The sequence below is a fragment of the Panthera tigris genome, chromosome C2, assembly GCF_018350195.1.
Source record: "Panthera tigris isolate Pti1 chromosome C2, P.tigris_Pti1_mat1.1, whole genome shotgun sequence".
Lineage (NCBI taxonomy): Eukaryota > Metazoa > Chordata > Mammalia > Carnivora > Felidae > Panthera > Panthera tigris.
In genome coordinates, this window is record NC_056668.1 from 71,058,390 (window position 1) to 71,076,648 (window position 18,259).

The following is an 18,259-nucleotide window of genomic DNA, read 5'->3' on the forward strand; positions in this document are numbered from 1 at the left end:
CTCCTGGGAACTCATCCTTCAGACTGACCTGCAGGTGCAAAATAATCCATATACGCCATTTATTGCATCAACGGTTATAATTGCAAAGGACTGGAAGCAGCCCAAGGGGCCTGGTTAAGCAGACTATGGTACATCCACACACCCAGGCACCCCTGAACAAGAATGGGGACACTCTTTCAGTATGGCCATGGAACCCTTCAGAATGTACTGTGAAAAAAACCAGACAAGAAGGCAGCCTCTGGGGAGGGGAGGTGGCGGCTGGGGCAGTAGACTTCACTGAGGACTCTTCAACACCTTTTGAATTTTGAACCATATGAAATATTCAGAAAAACAAAATACATATTGAAGCTTTCCTCCATTACTAAAGGTTCTGGCTTAGCTCTAACTAGGTGAGTTATCGTACATGCTCTCTCCTGCAGTATATATGGCCTTATAGAACTCTCGAGCAAAACCATGGAGACAGAGTCAGTGACTACATCAGCAGGGGCTCTGCCCCTCTGCCAGGGTCACCCGGGGCCCGCACTTCCTCCCTCTGTCCACAGGTGGCACCAGGAGGACTGCCACCCTGGACAGATGGTGGTGGCCTGGGAAGCCCCGGGGCCTCAGGCTGCTGACCAAGAGTCAAAGAAACAGACAGTCACAAGTAAGTAACATAAAATAGAAACTAACTTTATTTCTCTGGAAGAAGCAGGTATCCATAGCTGGGGCAGCAACTTTGGCGACACAGGCTGGTAGGAAAACACAGAACAGCACAGGGGAGGAGCTGGGTCAAAGAGGAAGCACTGGTATCCCTCCAGGGCAGCTGCCCCCTTGGTCTCCTTCCAACCCTGGGGCCTTGGGCCCTGGTCCCTGCCAGAGAACAATCTGGCACCCTCGCTCTGCTTCCTGAGCCACTCAGGGCTATTTCCAGGCACAAGATCCTAAGACCAGCCTAGTCCCATAACATATCCATGGTGAGGCCACAAGTCACATTCTCTCCGACACCCTAACTGCCCTCCAGGGGATCCCTGGAGAAGGGCCCTACCCTGGGGAGGGCTTGCTGGGTGCTGGTCCACCTTTCTGTGTGGCCAACACATCCTCCCTGCACGAGTCAAGCCCGGCTTCCCCACCGGCAGAGCATGGAAACACACTCCGGCCACAGGCCCAACCAGGGGCTGGAGCCAGAAGCAGGTCAGCTGCAGGGCCTGCTGAGGCGGCCACCAGGCCTGCCTTCATGGGGTTCCTTCCCACCCCTTGGCTAAGGGCACCAAGAGCTGATCCAAAGTTGCAGGGACAGCACTGGGTGAGGGAGGGACAGCAAGGCGGGGCTCCCAGTCTCCTGCTGCCTTGGCTTTGCTCTGCCACGGCAAGTGGCAGCAGGTCCTCCAGGCCTGGGCAGGTCTTCTCCCCACCCTTGTCAGATGGACAGGCTCAAGTGATTCCTTCAGGGCAGACCCTCTGGCTCTTCAGACATCTCAGCGCCTAAAGGACAGGAAACAACGAGAAAGCCCCTCTATCAATACAGGGGCTGATTCAACAGAGTGTCTAGAGTGCGTGGGCACAAGAGGGCCTCTTGATGGTGGGCTAATCGGTTGAAAAGTCAGCAATGATTTTGGAACTTATCATCCTGGGATGCCTTTTTCTCTTTAATTAAAAAAAAAGAGAGAACAGCACTACTGAGTATTAGACTATCAGAGGGCAACAGGCACGGTAAAGCCTAAGTTTCTTTGGATGCAAATTAGTAAGAATCACCACAAGTTAACAGCTGACACTAGGTGATGGTGTCCCATGTGCCAGACGCTTGCTGTGTGATTTGACAGATGCATCCCTCGTTTCTTCTAGTCATTTCTATGAGGTAGATACTGTCATTTGTACAGATTTTTTTTTCCCCCTAAGTTATCTCTACTCCCAATGTGGAGCTAAAACTCACGACCCCGAGATCGTACTCTCTACTGACTGAACCAGCCAGGCCCTCATTAGTACACGTTTTACAGATAAGGCTGAAGAGGTCGGGAAACATGCCCAAGCTGACTCCATCCCTGAGCGGAAGGCTGGGCTCTAATTCCAGCTATCTGCTGCCAGGGCCCACCAGCTCCAAAACCCCCCACCCACCAGCGTCCCTCCGAGGACAATGCTGGGATCTACCCATATCTCCACCTCTGACTTGATACAATTCTCATTTATGATGTATATATTTACATTTATACTACAGATCATTTGTATCATTTGTTACATGTCCACATATACATTTTTAACAGGAAAGTAATGGGATTATTTTTGGTTAAGCGTTCCATTAAAATGGCATTAAAACTTTAAACTGAAATATGAAATGGAGAGGTGAGAAGTATGTTGAAATCACTGAGCCCTAAACTGCTGCTCCCTGACGCAGGCTCAAGGGTGCTGTGTGGGGTTAGGAAGCAAGCCCCCACAAGGGGAGAGGCTCCAGTGCTCTCTCTTTACTTATTAGTTCTTTTGCACCAAGTGACTACAAAGTCTAAATGCACTGAGGAGAAACTGTTTTCACCCAGAAACTGCCTGCATCCCAGGGTGGGGGCTGCCTTCCCTCCTCCCAGCTGGGCAGCCCTGTGTCTCCTGGCCCTGCGAGGCCCTGCGAGGCCCTCGAGGCGTGGGGCTCTCTTCTAGGGGGGTATGCTCCCCGAGGGGCTCACTCACTTGTGGTGGGCGGGGCCGCAGGAGCCCAGGAGGTGGCAGCCTGCCTGCTCCAGGTTCCAGTCACACATCTCCAGCACCTTGTGGCACTCGCTTCGCGGCCGCAGACCCAACCCAAAGAGCTGCTCCACCTGAGGAGCAGAGGGTGGTGCCATGGGACACACTGGGGCTGAAGGGCACCGGCCAGGGTAGGGGCAGAGGAGAGCCAGAGGCAGGATGGTAGGGAGGGGCAAAAGGAGGTGAGAGCAGCAGAACCAGTCTTCAGGGTCCCTGAAAGCCAGAGTGGGCAGCAGGTGGTGGTACCTTCAGATACTGGGCAGCCCTCTGCACGCTCCAGCTGTGACTCTGCAGGGCCGCCTGGCACTCCTCTGTGGTCACCCCATGCACCATGGCCTGCAGCTGGGCACACCCACCCACCTACCCATCAGCACCACTTGGGCCCATTCCTCCCGGGCCCTTGGGCCCCCGCCCCTCCAACCAGCAGCCAGGCCCGGTACTCACCATCTGGATCTTGTCTGTTGGTCGTCCAGCCTCTGGCCCGTCCCCAGGGCAGCCCCTCTGTGGCAGCCGTGCAGTGGCCCTCAGGGCTGGTGGCCGGACCCCTGGGTTACTGTTGTTGGTGGAGAAGTTGGCCTTGGGGTCTGGGGCAGCCTGGGGCATTGGTCGAACAGTGGCAGTGGGGGCGGCAGGGGCTGGGGTGCTGGGTGGGGGCAGCAGCAGGGGCACAGGCAAGGGGGCCGGCTCTTCAGGGCTTTGGGCCTCACGCAGGAAGCGCTGGTAGCGTTCCAGGTAGGGTGGGCGCTCAGGCAGCAGGTAATAGTGGGTGTTGCTGACCTTCTTGCCATCACGGACGATGGGTAGGATGCAGGGACCAGCCCGTGGGCCGGGTGCCTGGATCACTTGTGGTGTAGCATATTTGGGGTCTGAGGCAAAGCTCTGGGTGGTGGGCATGGTCTTCCCAGGTGAGCTTGAGAGCCGGGGTGGCAGCGGGGAGCTTCCAGGTGGTACCAGGGGGCTAGGGGTCCTCGAGCCTTGAGGGGACAGGGGCTCCCGGGGAGGCACCCGGGGAGGGGAGGCAGGTCCAGGCCACCGCCCTATCTCCTCCTCACCTGAGGGGGCTGGTGACAGCTCACCGCGTGGGCGAGTGGGCCTCGGAGGGATGGGCACCCGGGGGGGCACCTGGGGCTTGTCCTCACCCGCTGGGGCTGGGCCAGGTGAAGGGACCAGGGAGCCAGCCGGGACCCGCAGCTGCCGCATGCACTCCTGCTGCAGCGCCTGGAAGATCTGTGCGGTCTGGGCCGAGCTGGGCGGCTTGCTCCCACCCTGGGGTGGGAGGAACAGATTGTCCTCCAGGGGAGGGAGGAGCTGCGCCTGCTCAGGCACAAAGGCATAATTGGTTTCACCCTGGCTGGGCCCAGCACAGACCCCTGCAGCCACCAGGGTGCTGTTGATGGAGCAGACTTCAAAGTCGTCCTCATCCTGGGCCACATCGTCATAGGCAGGAGGCGGGGGCAGCGGGCGGGCATCCCAGTCCACCACAGGTGTGGGATGCAGGGGCCGGGGCAGTGCCCGAGTGGGGCTCTGTGGTGGAGTCTTGTCCAGCAAGGAGCAGGCATCCATGGCCAGCTGTGCCAGTGAGGGTGCACAGGGCCGGGGGGCGGGGATGACGGGCTCCTCGCCGAAGTCAATGAGTGTGACCTCGCTCCCGCCGCCACGCCCTGCCTTGGTGCCTGGCACCCGAGCTGAGGGCTTCGCCAGCCACAGCCCACGGGTCAGGCCTGGTTTCCGGAGGCCCAGCCTCTTGAAGTCGCTGGACAGAGGGTCCTGGTCCTCACTCACTGGGTCGTAGGTTGGCTCTAGGATAGAGAGGGAGATCCTAACGAGAAGGCAGTGTCAGGGGGACGGGAAGAAAGACAGGTGTCTTCCACCAACTCCCCACTCCTAATGCCCCCAGAGGTTAGCCCTCAGCTGCCAAAATTCTCAAGGCACACCAACCCTATTCACACGGGAGGACAGGACCTGCTCTGGACGCCATGAGCTCTCCACACAGGCTAATGAGCCCCTGCCTCCATCTCAGCTAGAGCAAGCAACACCCCACACCTGCCTAATACCCCAACACACGAGACCCCAGGTATCCCGGGCTCCTGGGCCTGGTTGGTAATCCCTTGTCCCCACTCCGTTATGGCACACAGCACACCACTAGTGCAGGCAGCGGGCTATGGGCAATCCTCCACCATTAAGGGCAACAGGAGCTGTCCTTGGAAGAGCACAGAGCTCCTGACTAGCCACCACGAAAGCCCAGACACAGCCTCTGCAGGCCCCAAAGGGAGTGAAGCAGGGCCAGGTGACGGTGGAGAGGGGGGACCAGGACCACACAATTGCTCCAGGAGCCCAGGTGTTTGCAAGGCGGGGGAGAGGCAGGCATGCTGGGCCAGGTCAGCGGCACGAGCTCACAGCACACATCCCACCTCCCCTCCCGCCCGGCCAGCCCACCAGGGCTCTGTACCTTTCAGAAGGAGAGGAGGAATGAGAGGAGAGAGGGGGCAGGGGCAGGGGCCAAGGCATCGAGAGCAGCCCCACTTACTCTGAGCGAAGATGGCAGGCTGAGGTGGGCGAGGTGGAGGCTCCCCTGCAAGAAAGGCCATGCGGAGAGTAGAGGGGACAGAGCGGGAGAGACAGAGGACGGGGGGAAGGGAAGACAGCCAGACAAGAGGGCAGAGTGTGGAGAGAGACAGAGAGAGGGCAGTGAATAGGAGTGAGTGGACATATACACCCAAGAGCAATGGGAAGCAATGGGGTGGCAGGATGGGGAAAAACGGGTTCCGGAACAACAGGCACAGGATCCGGGAGATGGATGAGGCTCCTGGCCAACATGAAGCCTGTGGGGTGGTTTTGGCTTGGGAGAGGACAGCAGGATTAGGGGGGGGTGAGGAAAGCCAGGATCTGAGCACGGCGGGAAGGAGGGAGGAGGGAAGCTGAGGTGGGCAGGCCAACACAGGACGGCCGAGGATGCCCACCTCGGCGGATACAGCTGCTTCTCCTCTTCCACCCCACACCCAGCCGGAGCCGGGTCACAGCTGTCCCCCGGCAGCCCTGGCCCAACTGTCCCAGAGCCAGAACAGCCAGCTCAGAGTGCCTGCACAAGACAGTGCCTTTTCCTGGGCAGCTGATGAACTAGGGGGCACTGGGGAGCCAGGCTCTTACTTTTCACCCTTCCTAGATGTTGGGTGGGTCGGGAGGTGCTCAGTTCCACGCTCAGCAGGTCAGGAGGGTCCATGGGGTTTCCCAGGTACAGTCTGTGGGGAGAGAACCGGGTCAGAGGGTGGGGGCTGGGGGAAGGGTGTGGAGTGGTGACGGTCGTGGGGAACCTCAGGAGGAGATGCCCGGGGTCAGGCAGAGAACAAAACCCTGAGTGCATGTAGGGGACCATCTTGTCCAAGCCCCGCACAGACTTGGGTCTGGAGCACAGGACGTGCAATTCCCCGAAGACGGTACTCAGGGAGGGTGTCATGGAGAGAGGGCAGAGACAGAACTGACTGCAGGGTGAAAGGCTTGGACTGAAGGGGCTCCAACAATACCCTACAAAGGCAGAGCTGGCCCTCCATGACCGCCATGGCACCCCAATGTCTAGCAGCCACCTGCTGGCACACTCTCCTGTCCTGCCGGGCCCGCTCCCCTGTCGGGGTGCGTAGGAGGCACCCTTCTGCCCCGCTGCCAGGTGGGAGAGGGGCTGGGCCACTTGCCCTGCTCCCGATTCACCCTCTCAAACCCTGTGCTGACTGTCAGGCCTTGGGACTTAGTCACTGAGCTGATGAAAGCCTGGAGGAATGGGGCTGGGCTGGCCGCAGCACGCCAGGAGCAGGGCAGAGGGTGCCGGGCCACCTTCTGGAGGGCGTCTACACACCTCGCCCCAATTCCCACAGGCCCGTGCTGGCTCACGCCAGCTGCTCTCCCAGGGCTTCGGGTTCTGGTGTGTGGGGGCAAGAGGGCAGGCCTGCTTCACTGTGCCTCTCAGGGCAGAACCGAATGTCAGGAGAAGTCAGGAGAAAGGGCTGCCTCGAAGCCTCCTGGGGCCAGCAGAGAGGCATGAAGCCTGGGCTGAGGAGCTGCCAGGTGGCTCGCTGGGGTAGGGCACCCAGGAAGTGACTAATTCTTCTCCTCTGTGTCCTCCGCAGAGGACAGGTCCCCAGTGACCTCATCCTTTCACTTAAAGGAGACTGAACCCCCTGCCAGGTAGAGAGTGAGCACGCAGGGGCGGGGGGTGTTGCCTAACCTTCCTCCTGGGCTTTCCCCACAGGGAGCTCTTTCTCTGGGCCCCCAGCTCACCCCCTGGCACCTGTGCACACCCCAGGGCTTGACCCAGCAGGCTCCATCTCCCAGACTCTACACAAACACTAGGGGGCATGACAGAAACCCTCCTGCTGAACTCATTCCAGAGGCTGTTCTCAAGTCCATGTTCCTAAGGTCGGTGTTCTGGGGGGGTTCCACCAAACAGAAGTGTGCCTCCATCCTCTGAAGCTCCTAACCTCAGTTCTGCCTACAGGGAACAGCTTTCGGGCAATAAGAGACCCTCTGCCCTATTGTTGTGACAAGGACCTTGGCAGTGAGAGCCTGCATACCCAGGGAGGAGCTGCTGACTCTGGAGCCACAGGTGACCCCCACCCCCAAATGCACTCACTCATCAATCTTGTCGGGGAAGCCCCAGCAGTGGCGGGGGTCACTGTCGCCATGTCCCGTGTGGATGAAGCTATTCTGCAGGGGTTGGCTGATGTCCTGGGCTGAAAGGCCAGCCACGGAGGTCACCACGTTGCGAGGAAAGGGTCCCACACACAGTGTCCGGGTGTTCTGTCCACGCCACCAGTAATTCTCAGCCCTGCTCAACAGAGATGACATGGTGAACACCAGGGTGTGTGAGGTGGCCCCAGGGAGTGGGACCCTTTTCATTCCAAGCTCTCTCCAGCCAGAATATATCTGACTATCTTGGCAGGAGGGGACCCAAGGGCTATGGCTCTGAGACCAGGCTGGTCTGTCATCAGCCTGCCTGCCCCACGACCTGTCACTCTCCCAGTACAGGGCCTGTCTGTTTATACACTCCTTACCCTAAGACACTTAGGTGGGTCAGACAACCTTTTCCGACAGTTTACAAATAAGCAGATAGGTTACAAATAAGTGACAGGACTTGCCTACACTTCCCAGACAGATCATAGCAGACTCAGGATTCAAATTTGGCTGTTCGTTTGCAGCTACCAACCTTCCTATAAATCTGCCTTGCCTCCCTCCTCCCCGGCAAGGCCTGTACCCCTACCCTCTGGCCACCTGACCTTGCTATTCAGCCCAGTTCCCGGGCATCCTGAGCTGCAGTGGCCAAGGGAACACCATGGCCTTAGCACTGGGCTTGGAGCCAAGCCCCCCAGCCACACTCTGTCTCCTGCATGCAGCCCCTTGTGAATTTGGAAGCACTGCAAGCAACCCACGCCTTCCCATCACCAGTTTTTGTATCTCCAGTGTCTTCCACCACCTCTACGCAGGGCTGTGGGACCTGTGCCCTTAACCCCGGTCATCTCCTGGGGAGTTCTACTCGTCTTAAATAAGGGGTCTATAAGGGGACCCAGCCTCCCAGTGCGGCTGGACTGTGGGACCACCCCCTCCCCACTCTGATCTCAGACACAGAACCTCTACTGACGTAGCCTAAGCCTAACCCTGAGTTGGGGTAGGATGGTGCCCTCCTGGACACTTCAAGTGGCAGGATGCAGCTCCTTTGTCTGCCACTAGGATCGCTCACACCAGACGACATGGGCAGAATCTGAGCTAAGGCAGAGGTAGTGCAGCCTCATGCTGCTGTGGTGGACACATGCACACACCCAGTCAACCCCCACCTGGGCAGCCAGGAGCATCAAGGTCTCCTCCAAACTGGAGCCAGACCACAGGGACCAAGGGCAGATGGAGGCTGAGCTCCTGGACCCTCCTCCATGAGGTGACATGGCCCGTTGGGGCAGCACGACCTCAATCAGCCTGCTCTGGAGATCACAAGTCAAACCCCATGAGCACAGCAGTGCTTGGGAAGCCAAGAGGTGGGGCGGCAGAGGGCTGGGAGCCCAGCCTCCCCATAAACAGGGCCGCTGACCAGCCTACCACCAGACACAGCAGCCCTGTGATTACACCCTGCCCTAGGGTGGGAAGGGCAGGAAAGGAAGCAAGAAGGGAGGACAACACCCAGGAAGGGACAAAGCCCATCGGAAAACAGCAGGGCTGTTCCGAGAAGAGAACGTCCCCTAGCACCCCAGTCCCGGGGACTGGCTGAGGTCGAGAGCCTCCCATGAAGCAGGGTGAAGAGGGATGCCTGACACCAGGGGACCCCCTGCTGCTCTCTGCCCCCCCCACCCCTGCACCCAACGGCTCCCTGGGTTCTGCGTACCCCTTAACAGACCTTCTAAACACCAACCCCAGGCTGGACATTGGACTCTGCTCTCCACACCTCTTCAGAGGTGCTCATTAACCTGGGTGAGAGAGGTAACCGAGGCAGAGAGATAGTTCAAAGTAGAACAGAAGCATGTCCAAGACCAGTTCCACCCTGTGACCCTATCTTCCCTGTGTCGACCCTGAGCAAGGCCAGACTGGCAGGTCACTCCCTCCACCCCCTTCCTTTTGCCAGCACAGCCGAACACACAGGGGCTCCTTTGGACCCACTTCTGAGAGTGAGAGATGCCAACCCACCTCCCTTTATTATAGGTATGGCCGAGGCAAGAGCCTCCAGGACTGCTGGGAGTCCCGACATCACTTCCCAAAAGATCTGTGCTACTAGGGGAGGGGAGCTGGAGGGCAGGGCAAGTGTTAAGACAGACACCCTCAGAAGCAGCATCCTCTCGACAAGGCTCAAATGTAAGTCTTGAGATGGCCAATGCTATATCGTGCTGCCTACCTGTGCCCCTCTGAGAATCAGTAGGGCCGAAGTACCAGCAGCTCAGAGAGGACTGAGGCCACCCTCCCCACCCTCCTGCATTGGCCACACCCGCTCCCCCTCCTTGAACAGGCCAGAGTCTCCATAGCAATGGGAGGGCTAGGCCTACCATGGGCAGACACTGCAGTGAGGACAGAAGTCCTTGGGGGAACAGGAGAAGGGGCCAGCACCTCCAGCACGAACTCTCTATTTCCTGCTACCTGTCAGTATCCTGGGACAAGTACAAAGTGGAGTGGCACCTGGGAAGCCAAGGCCTGAGCTGAGAACATGCCGCAGGCTGCCCCTGCTCTATTTGGGACCAGCTTCTGGAAATCTCAGACCTCTGTCCCACTCCTGGTCTAAAGTAGTTCAGAAATGGCTGATAAATGTTGCTTGAATATTCTGCTCAAAACCCCACCCCACTCACCTCTCTCTGAGAGACCCAGGCAGCCCCTGGTTTTGAGAGACAACTTAGGCCCTTGCATCCCCCTCCCCTACCTACCACTGGGAGCAGAGGCTCCAGGGACCAGGCCAGACCAGGCCAAGGCCCAGAAGACGGACTTCAAAACCTCTGTCTCCCTTCTCTAGATCTATAAAAATGGAACATGAAACAGCTGCCAGCCATCCTAATTTCCAAGTAAGAACCCATGGAAAAGACCCAAGTCATCATTTGTCCTTCCATCTAGACAGCACCTCACAGGCTCAGCAAAACATCTAGGTGTCCTGTCTCTGCCCACCGCCCGCTACCCCGAGAAACACTGAGCCTACGGAACCAATCAGAGCCAGGGACAAGGGGCCTCTCAGACTCCACTTGGAAACAAACACTGGCACAGCTTCCGCAAGAGGAGTCCAAGGCTGACAGATGAGCAGAAACAGAGCAGAGAGCCAGGCTAAGAGGAGACACAGAAACAGAGACCCACACGTACAAGCCCAGACCCAAAAAGACACACACGAACAGAGAGCCCCTCCACTAGGAGACATGGAGACAGAGTCAGCCAAACAAACATAGAGACATCTGGGCACTGAAAAGACAAGGGGGCAGAGTTAAAGCTCTGGTACCATCCGCATACAGGCCTACTCCCAAAGCCTCACCAGCTGTTGTGGCCTCCTGCCCCTCACCTCCCACCTCCTGAGCAGCTCCAGGAACCAAGAGCAGGCGCTGTGGTCCAAGTCGGCCATGGCCCTGGAGGAGGAGCCCAGCAAGCCCACACTGGCAGGCAGCTGCGGAGCCAGCAGCCCAGGCCAACCGGAGGCTGTGACGCAAGGGCAGGGCAGGGCACGACCACAGTGCCTCCCAAGAGGAGCGGCTCCCCTGGGGCCCCACCTGTTGCCCGCCTAGCTCTGGTGGTAACCCAGGGTGCCAGCTCCAGAGACACACACCCCAGGAACACAAGAAGCAACTGAGTCACCCGCTGGGGACCACTGGGTCCCCACTGAGAGCAAGGGATGGGGGAGGTAAAAACCTGAGGGCTACGGTGCACAAGATGGGTCAGGTTCAAGGTCCTCCTGCTCTTGGAGGTAGGAATGGATATAGGTCCAGACTTCTGAATTAACACCCTGCCATGCCCCTCTAGACAGGCCCTCACCCTAATCTTCCTATTTCCGGAATGCTCCCCAGTCCCTTGTCTGGCTCCTCAGCCCCAAACCCACAGACTGTCTTCCTTCCTGTCCCCTGAGCCTCTCTCCGTCTAAAAGCTTTCTGCTTTCGTTTACCACCACTAACTCCCCAAACTTCACCCCCACAACTTGTTGGTTTGTCATTCATATTCTCAGACTGGGCCCAAAGGCTAGGCAAGCCCTGGCCTGGGGAAGAGGTGCTGGGGCCACAGTGAGGGTAGGTCATGTTCCTCCACAACCAGCTTGGGCTCCAGGGCCTACTCTATCACTCTGACCAAACGCAGAAGCTCTCCCCTCTCACCAACACCCCATGAGGCACAGACTGAATGAACTAAAGGCCCCAGACCCCCGGACCTGAAGCCCAGGTAGAAATGGCTCTGTAGGAAGCGAACCCTGTCCTCATCCCTGCCTGGCTCTGAGTCAGAGGAGCTGGGAGCACAGGGGATTTCCTCTGCCTTGCTCCTCTTCCTGGTCCTCCATGCTCACCCCCTACCCCAAAGGCACCTCGACCCCGCCCTGCCCCAACCAGTTCCTCGGCAGCCCTGGGGATCAGATAACAGAGGGTGGGGTGAGTGGTGGGTAGGGCCTCCTTAGCAGAAGGGCTTGAATGGGGGCTACAGGTAGGAGACATGACTCAGGAGATGCTGCCTGGAGGCAGAGACGTGTGTCCCAGGTGTCTGGGCAGGGGCAGGTAAGGAATGGGGACTGGGGACAAAGGAGCCCAGGTGGGCAGCCCAGCAGAAAATGGAGGGGAGCCCCAGGAGGTGACAGTGGGGCTCAGTGGGAGGGCAGAGGCTGCCAGAAGAGGGTGGGGCTGCTTTGGGGTTCTGACAGGTACCCAGCCGGGTAGTCTAGAGTCCCTGTCCTGGGAGGAGGTGGGAAAGGAAGAAAGAGAGGATGAGAGGAATGTTCAGGAGTTCCAGAGTCCCTAGTTGTGGCCCCAGGGCCAAGGCTGAGCCACTTCCTTTGCCTCACCATATTGGCAGTTTGGCTCTGACCCACACAGCCAGGGCTGGAGCCGAGTGGGAAAAGGGTGAAAGGGTGGTGCTAGGCAGGGAAAATCCCTCTTAGCAGCAGCATCTGGTACTTAACCCCAGGCACTCAAGACTGGACCCGGGCCTGTCCTCCCCTTACTGCACAGCTCAGGCTCCCCACAGCCTGTATTGCCATGGGAACCTTGGAGGCAGAAGAGCTCTCACCCAGCAGGCCCCTCCACCCTGCACCCTTCAAGGCAGCGTAGGCGCAGCCTCACGCTCCCTACCTTCCCTCGATGACGGTGATGACGTCGTTCATCTGGATGTGCAGCTTGTCTGGCTCCTCAAAGTCCTGAAGCGCCCTCATGTCAGTGGGCTGGGCCTGGGGGCGGAGACCTGTCACTGCCCACCCTGGGACTGACCCCTGCTGGGATACCTCAGCCCCCATGGGCAGACCAGCCCTCACCTCCAGCAGGAAGTCCCGCAGGGCCACAAAGGTGGGTCTGTCCTCTGGCTTGTGAGCCCAACACTGAACCATGACATTGTAGATATCCTGTGGGCAGTCCTCAGGCCGCGGCAGGCGTTCCCCTTCCTTGTCAATCTTATGCAGAATCTGGCGGTGGGGTGGTGCAGTTTGAGCACAAGCAGAGCACCCAGCTCTTCACTTCCCACCTTCCCTCCAGCCCATGGAACAACTGGAGCTGTGGGCTGCCATGCCTGCACCCCAAAGAAAAGGTCTGTCTCCAGGAGCCTATCCCTGGGCCTCTGACCCTTATCCCCTGGCTGGGGCCTCTGGATAGGTGGCTATTACAAGGGAAAAGAATGTGAACAAGCCCCAGTCTGCCCCTCTCCTGACCATTGGAGGCTCTTCTCTTTGCTCAACTATTTGAGAGGTCATGCAGACACCGGGCAAAGGGGACAGGAACTCCAGCAAATAAGAGCTAGTTCCAACAGGGCCAGGTTGGGAACCAGGAATCAAATCAGCCCCCACCCATCCTGTAGGGAGCACATCTCCAGCCACTCACCTGACTGCCATTGAGGCCAATCCAGGGCTCCTGGCCATAGGTGAACATCTCCCACAATGTTACCCCAAACATCCAGGTGTCACTGGCATGGGAGAAGGTACGTGTCTTCAGGCTCTCGGGAGCACACCTGGCAGAGGCAGGGGTCAAAAAGAAGGCCCCTCAGAGCACACCCACCCACATCAGCCCAATGGACAGAACATATTCATTCAACAAACGTGTTGTTACCCTGTGTGCCAGGCTCAACAGCAAGTATTGGGACACGTGCAAAGTGAACAGGGACAGGACATGTTGACTATGGGGTGCACAGATGGAGAAAATCATCTATGTTCGTGTCTTTATTCACATGAAGCCTGGGGTAGGAAGAGGGTGAAATTCCCAGGTCAGGGAAGCCAGGAGGTCAGAGGCTACAGGAGTTGGTGAGGGGATAAGATCTCAGGCTGTTTTCTAATTGTGGTGGGAGGATGACAATTTCCGGATTTGGGGCAGGATCCTGGGATTTGGGTCATTTCAGCAGGAAGGTGTGGGTGGGAAATTTGGATAGGGTCTGGGGAAGAACCAAAACGGGTGGAAATAGTTACACTCACTTCACCCAAACATCCCACACTCCCTCTGGGACTCCCTTTTAGGTGAGGAAGAGAAATGTCACTGCAGTGAGGCCAGCAAAGGGGTATTCCGGGGTGGGGTGAGGTACAGAGCAACGGGGAAGCTGACCGAATGGAGAATCAAAGACTCTCTCCTGGGACTGGAGAGCTGGCCCTGCCACTCAAAGGGGGTGGGACCCAGGGACAGTCACTCAAGATCTCTAAAGCCTCACGGTCCTCATCTGTGAAATGCGAGTAACAATAATCTGCTTATTTCACAGTGCTATGATAAGGGGACCTTATAATTTACCATCCAAACCAGGATGCTTGGGTGTGAAGGGGGTGCTATTAATTACTCCAGAACAACAGGCATAACGTAATCTGAAATGTATGGTCACTCTACATATAAAATCAGTTATTAATTAGGGTGACCGTACATCCTGGGTGAGAAGGGTGCTCTGGCAAGAACTAGATCTACTCCTCCCACCCCAAAACAAGGAGACTACACTCCTCTGGGTGCCTCCAAAGCCAGTGGACCACGATGGTGTCAGCACAGGATGAGTTCACACAGGAGCTAGGGTAGGGCCAGGTAGCACTTCAGTGTGCAGGTAAACATCCCTGGTCAATCTACAAGGCCCAGTATGGTCTGGCCCTGCCTGCAGCTAGCTCTACCTGAAACATACTTGCCAACCAGTCTGCCTGGTGAACTTCTGGTATTTCAGAAGCTTAATACGGAGTCCTATAGGATGCCTTTTTGAACTCCCGCAGCACTTACCCCCATGCACCATAGTACCTGGTACATGGGCCCAGAGAATTCCTGGATGAATGAGTGAATGGACTGCGCACAAGAAGGGCATCCCAGACCCAGAGAAGACAAAGGCTGTTGTGGTTACAGAAGGCCTGGAAACTCTGAGGCCCAGGTACACAGGGACCAGGAGGGGTAGGACGGGGTCCAGGCCCTGTGAGCCGGCAGCACCTGTCCCTCACCAGGCAAAGGGCACCTTGCGATGCTCTTGCATGACATAGTGGTCGTCATTCTGGGGTAGTGCACGCATCAACCCGAAGTCCCCAATCTTGACCAGGTCACGGGTGGCCAACAGCAGATTTCGGGCAGCCAGGTCACGGTGAATAAAGCGCTTGGACTCTAGGTAGCCCATGCCCTCAGCCACCTGCACGGCGTAGCGGCTCAGAGTTCCCAGGAGGAAGTGGCCCTGGTGCTTGCGCAGCCGGTCCAACAACGATCCCAGCGGCGCCAGCTCTGTCACCTGAGGCCATGGAGGAGGCAGGAGGAATAAGCGTGGCTGAGCCCTGCCCCTCCCTCAGTGCCCCAAGCTGGATGCTCCTTCCTGGCCTGCCCTCGGGGGACCTCTGAGAGTTCTACAGCTTCCCAAGCCTCTCCCTCCAGGTAACGTGGGAACCTGAGGCCCGAGAGAAGCAACCCACAGAGGCTCAGATTAGAATTTCTAAAAACTAAACTCTAAAAAAAATAATAATAATAAAAATAAAAAATAAAAAATAAACCCTAGGGCCAGTCCCTCCTGTGAGTGCAACTCTCTGCCAATGAGCACAAACAAAATCCAAAGACAGACATGGCCTCCAGCAGACACAGTACCAGGCTGGGCCCCCTAGGAGCCAGTCTGCCACATCAGGTGGGGGACCAAAGCATCTTCGTCAGGATGGAGGGAGTAACCACCACACAGGCAGGAGGAGGGGCAGATCTGGGGGGCCCAGAGACCCTCCTTGAGCACCTTGCCTTCTGCCCACAGCACTCACCATCTTCATGGGCGGCGTGAGCACCACACCATAGAGACGAATGAGGTTTCGATGGTCCAGGGAATGCATGGCATTAACCTCCCGGATAAAGTCATCCATGGCCTCTGGCTGGCTTAGCACATCAGGCTTCAGGCACTTCACAGCCACACTCACCTGCCCAGAGTGGGGAGCAGAAGTCAGGACAGGTCCCAGGCCCCAACACTCTGAGCCAACCTGTCCCTCCCCCCAACTCAACCCAAATATCCCTGCCTCAGATCTGCTCATCTGGATGGATGAGCATGTATGTCACAGGTGTCTGTGGGTTGGCTGGGAGAGGGCAGCCCTCCCTTGGGCCTCTCCTTCCTGGGGGAACGTCCAGATTAAACAGCAACCATAAAATAAGAGATGATCAGTATGATGACAGAATATTAAAATCTTGTAATAAGATGGAATATTAAAATGTTTTTGGTGTAGAAGGAAAATGCTGTAAATATAATGACAAGAAACTAATCTATAGTGACAGAAATCAGAATAGTGCTTCCCTTGGATAAAGAGGATACTCAGTAGAAGAGGCAGGAGGGAGCCTTCTGGGTGCTGGAACTGCTCTTAATCATGATCTGGGCAGTGGTCACATAGGTCCGTGCATATGCAAAAATTCACTAAGCTGTCCACTCAAGAACTATGCGCTTTATTGTATACATGCTACCTATCTTTCTGGGGAAAATGTTTAGAATACCAAGATGAAAAGGCAAGGTTTTAAAAGTTGCATTCAAAATTTGTATCTTCACCAAATTCAACAAAATACCTGGGGTGAAAAAAAGCAGAAATGCTAACTCTGCTTCCCCTGAGTGAGGGGATTACAAACAATTGTTTTTTCTTATTTTTTTAAAAGTTTTCAAACTTTTACAGTAAGTAAATTATTTTCATAATTGGAAAAAGAAACAGAGATGTCTAATTAAACCTGAGCATGTAGTCCAGAGGAAGCCCCTTTCTGATCTGTGCCCAACCACACCACCATCCCAGCAGAGGGGAAAGATCTGCCTCAGAGGGTAGAGTCGGGGAAGGCCAGGGTGGAGGGAGAGTGGGGATGGACTCTGCCAGAGTCTCTTAGGGGCCTGTCCCTCCGGCTCACCCCACATGACCCAGAAAGCTTACCGTCTTCCCTGAGGGGGCGTCCCACTCGCCCCTGCGCACCACGCCAAAGGAGCCATCTCCTAGCTTCTCGAAGAGATGCAGGTCCTTCTCCCCAATGAGGCACGTGAGGCTCTGCAAGGGCCCCTCCCCTGCTGGGCCCCCTGGAGTGGGCGAGGTCTTCCGGAAGGTGCTCTGAGAGTGATGAGGAGGGAACTCAGCCTCCAGTCGCTTTCCACTGAACACCTGTTTGAAGGCAGCCAGGGGCCAGATGGAACTCTGAGGTCCCAGAGCCAGTCACTCAGTCCGGCCCACAGGATCCTCGGCTAGGCCTCCAGAGAGGTCCTGGCTTTGCCAAACTGCCAGGGGGCAGCCTGGCTGGAGGCCCACCCACCCCCCACCTCCAGATCACACCCTCAAACAGGAACCCACAGTCTCAGTGTGGCCTCAGAGTATGTGCCAGAAATGGACTGACAGGCATGTAGCTCATGACTGCCATAGCCCCACACCCAGCTGTAGGGTCAGGGACAGCCTAAAGCCACTCCAGACCCATCTTGTGCACCACCTGTCCCTCCCTATCCCCCTACCCAGCACAGACTTGGGCCCCTAACCAGAGCAGATGGGCAGGAGCCTGAGGGGCCCTCCACAAACACCTCCCTGTCCATTTTTAGCCCTGGCCCCTTCTCTGGGTTGCCCATTTGGCGCTGTCTGTCTCCACCCTCCCTGGGGAGCTGACTGCCCTTCATCCTGCCAGGGGAGAGGATAATTTGAGCCTGAGGTTGGACCGTGAATGTGTGCGGGGTGGGGGTGGGGGGGTATGTGCAGATGAAGCAAGGTCTTGCTGGGGAAAGGCCTGGGAAGACAGCTGGGCTTCTGGAGGAGCTAGAGCTGAGAGCTGGGAAACGAAGACTGGAGGTGACTCTGTGACCTGGGATGTGGAGAGAAGGGGCCAAAGGTCAAGGGACAGGAGGAAGGAGACCCTGAGTAGCACAGTTGGCCCCATTAGTCTGACTGGGGCTTCCAAAGCCTTGGCCTGAGGCTGCAGACTCTGTCCAGTTGGGCCCCTGCCCCTCAAAGGCTGGCAGAACCTTGTCCGTATGGGGTAGGCGCGTTTCCAATCTGAGAGCCTCTTCTAGCCACTGCTCCGTCCTTCATCCTAGTAACTGAAATCCCTTATGTTTGTAAGCAGTGTTCAGCTAACAAGGCCCTTCACAGCCTTTATCTCCAGGGACCTTTTCCGCCGCCCCGTGAGGGGAGCTGGGCACAAGTGCCACCACCACGGTTTTACTGAAGACATGCCTCAAGTCTGGAGAGGTTCGCTGACTGACCTGAAGACCTCCTGCATGGTGGTCCAAGATCCCCGAACCCTGGCACACCGCACAGCTCCTCCCTCCTACCTTCACCCGCCCGACAAACTCATCCTTCCCTAAAACCTGGGCAAGGGACCAGGACAGTGTCCCCAGAAAAGGCCACAGGCTCCCAAGAGACAGCCCCTTTGCCAGATCGTAGCCAGGAAATCTCTGCTGCCCAATCCTAGTCCAGCTGTTCTGCCCTGCCCACCCCCCATCCCAGCCCTGAGGCCAGAAGTGGGGA

The 18,259-nt window shown here is 57.2% G+C and overlaps 1 protein-coding gene across 12 annotated transcripts in view; it reads right to left on the reverse strand.

Annotated features, from left to right (window-relative positions):
• Window positions 1–648: 648 nt before the first annotated feature.
• TNK2 (tyrosine kinase non receptor 2) overlaps window positions 649–18,259 on the reverse strand; it is a 45,564-nt gene continuing 27,953 nt past the window's right edge. For 2 of the 12 annotated variants that reach the window (XM_042998428.1, XM_015541478.2), the window contains exons 4-15: window positions 16,691–16,912; window positions 15,557–15,709; window positions 14,771–15,048; window positions 13,203–13,329; window positions 12,644–12,790; window positions 12,465–12,559; window positions 7,328–7,522; window positions 5,854–5,945; window positions 5,234–5,278; window positions 3,151–4,505; window positions 2,953–3,048; window positions 2,649–2,780 (exon numbers count right to left, since the gene is read on the reverse strand). In XM_042998428.1, the coding sequence (XP_042854362.1) occupies window positions 2,649–2,780; window positions 2,953–3,048; window positions 3,151–4,505; window positions 5,234–5,278; window positions 5,854–5,945; window positions 7,328–7,522; window positions 12,465–12,559; window positions 12,644–12,790; window positions 13,203–13,329; window positions 14,771–15,048; window positions 15,557–15,709; window positions 16,691–16,912 (2,937 nt within the window). The other 10 variants (XM_042998430.1, XM_007090934.3, XM_042998432.1 and 7 more) reach the window with 7 other exon arrangements.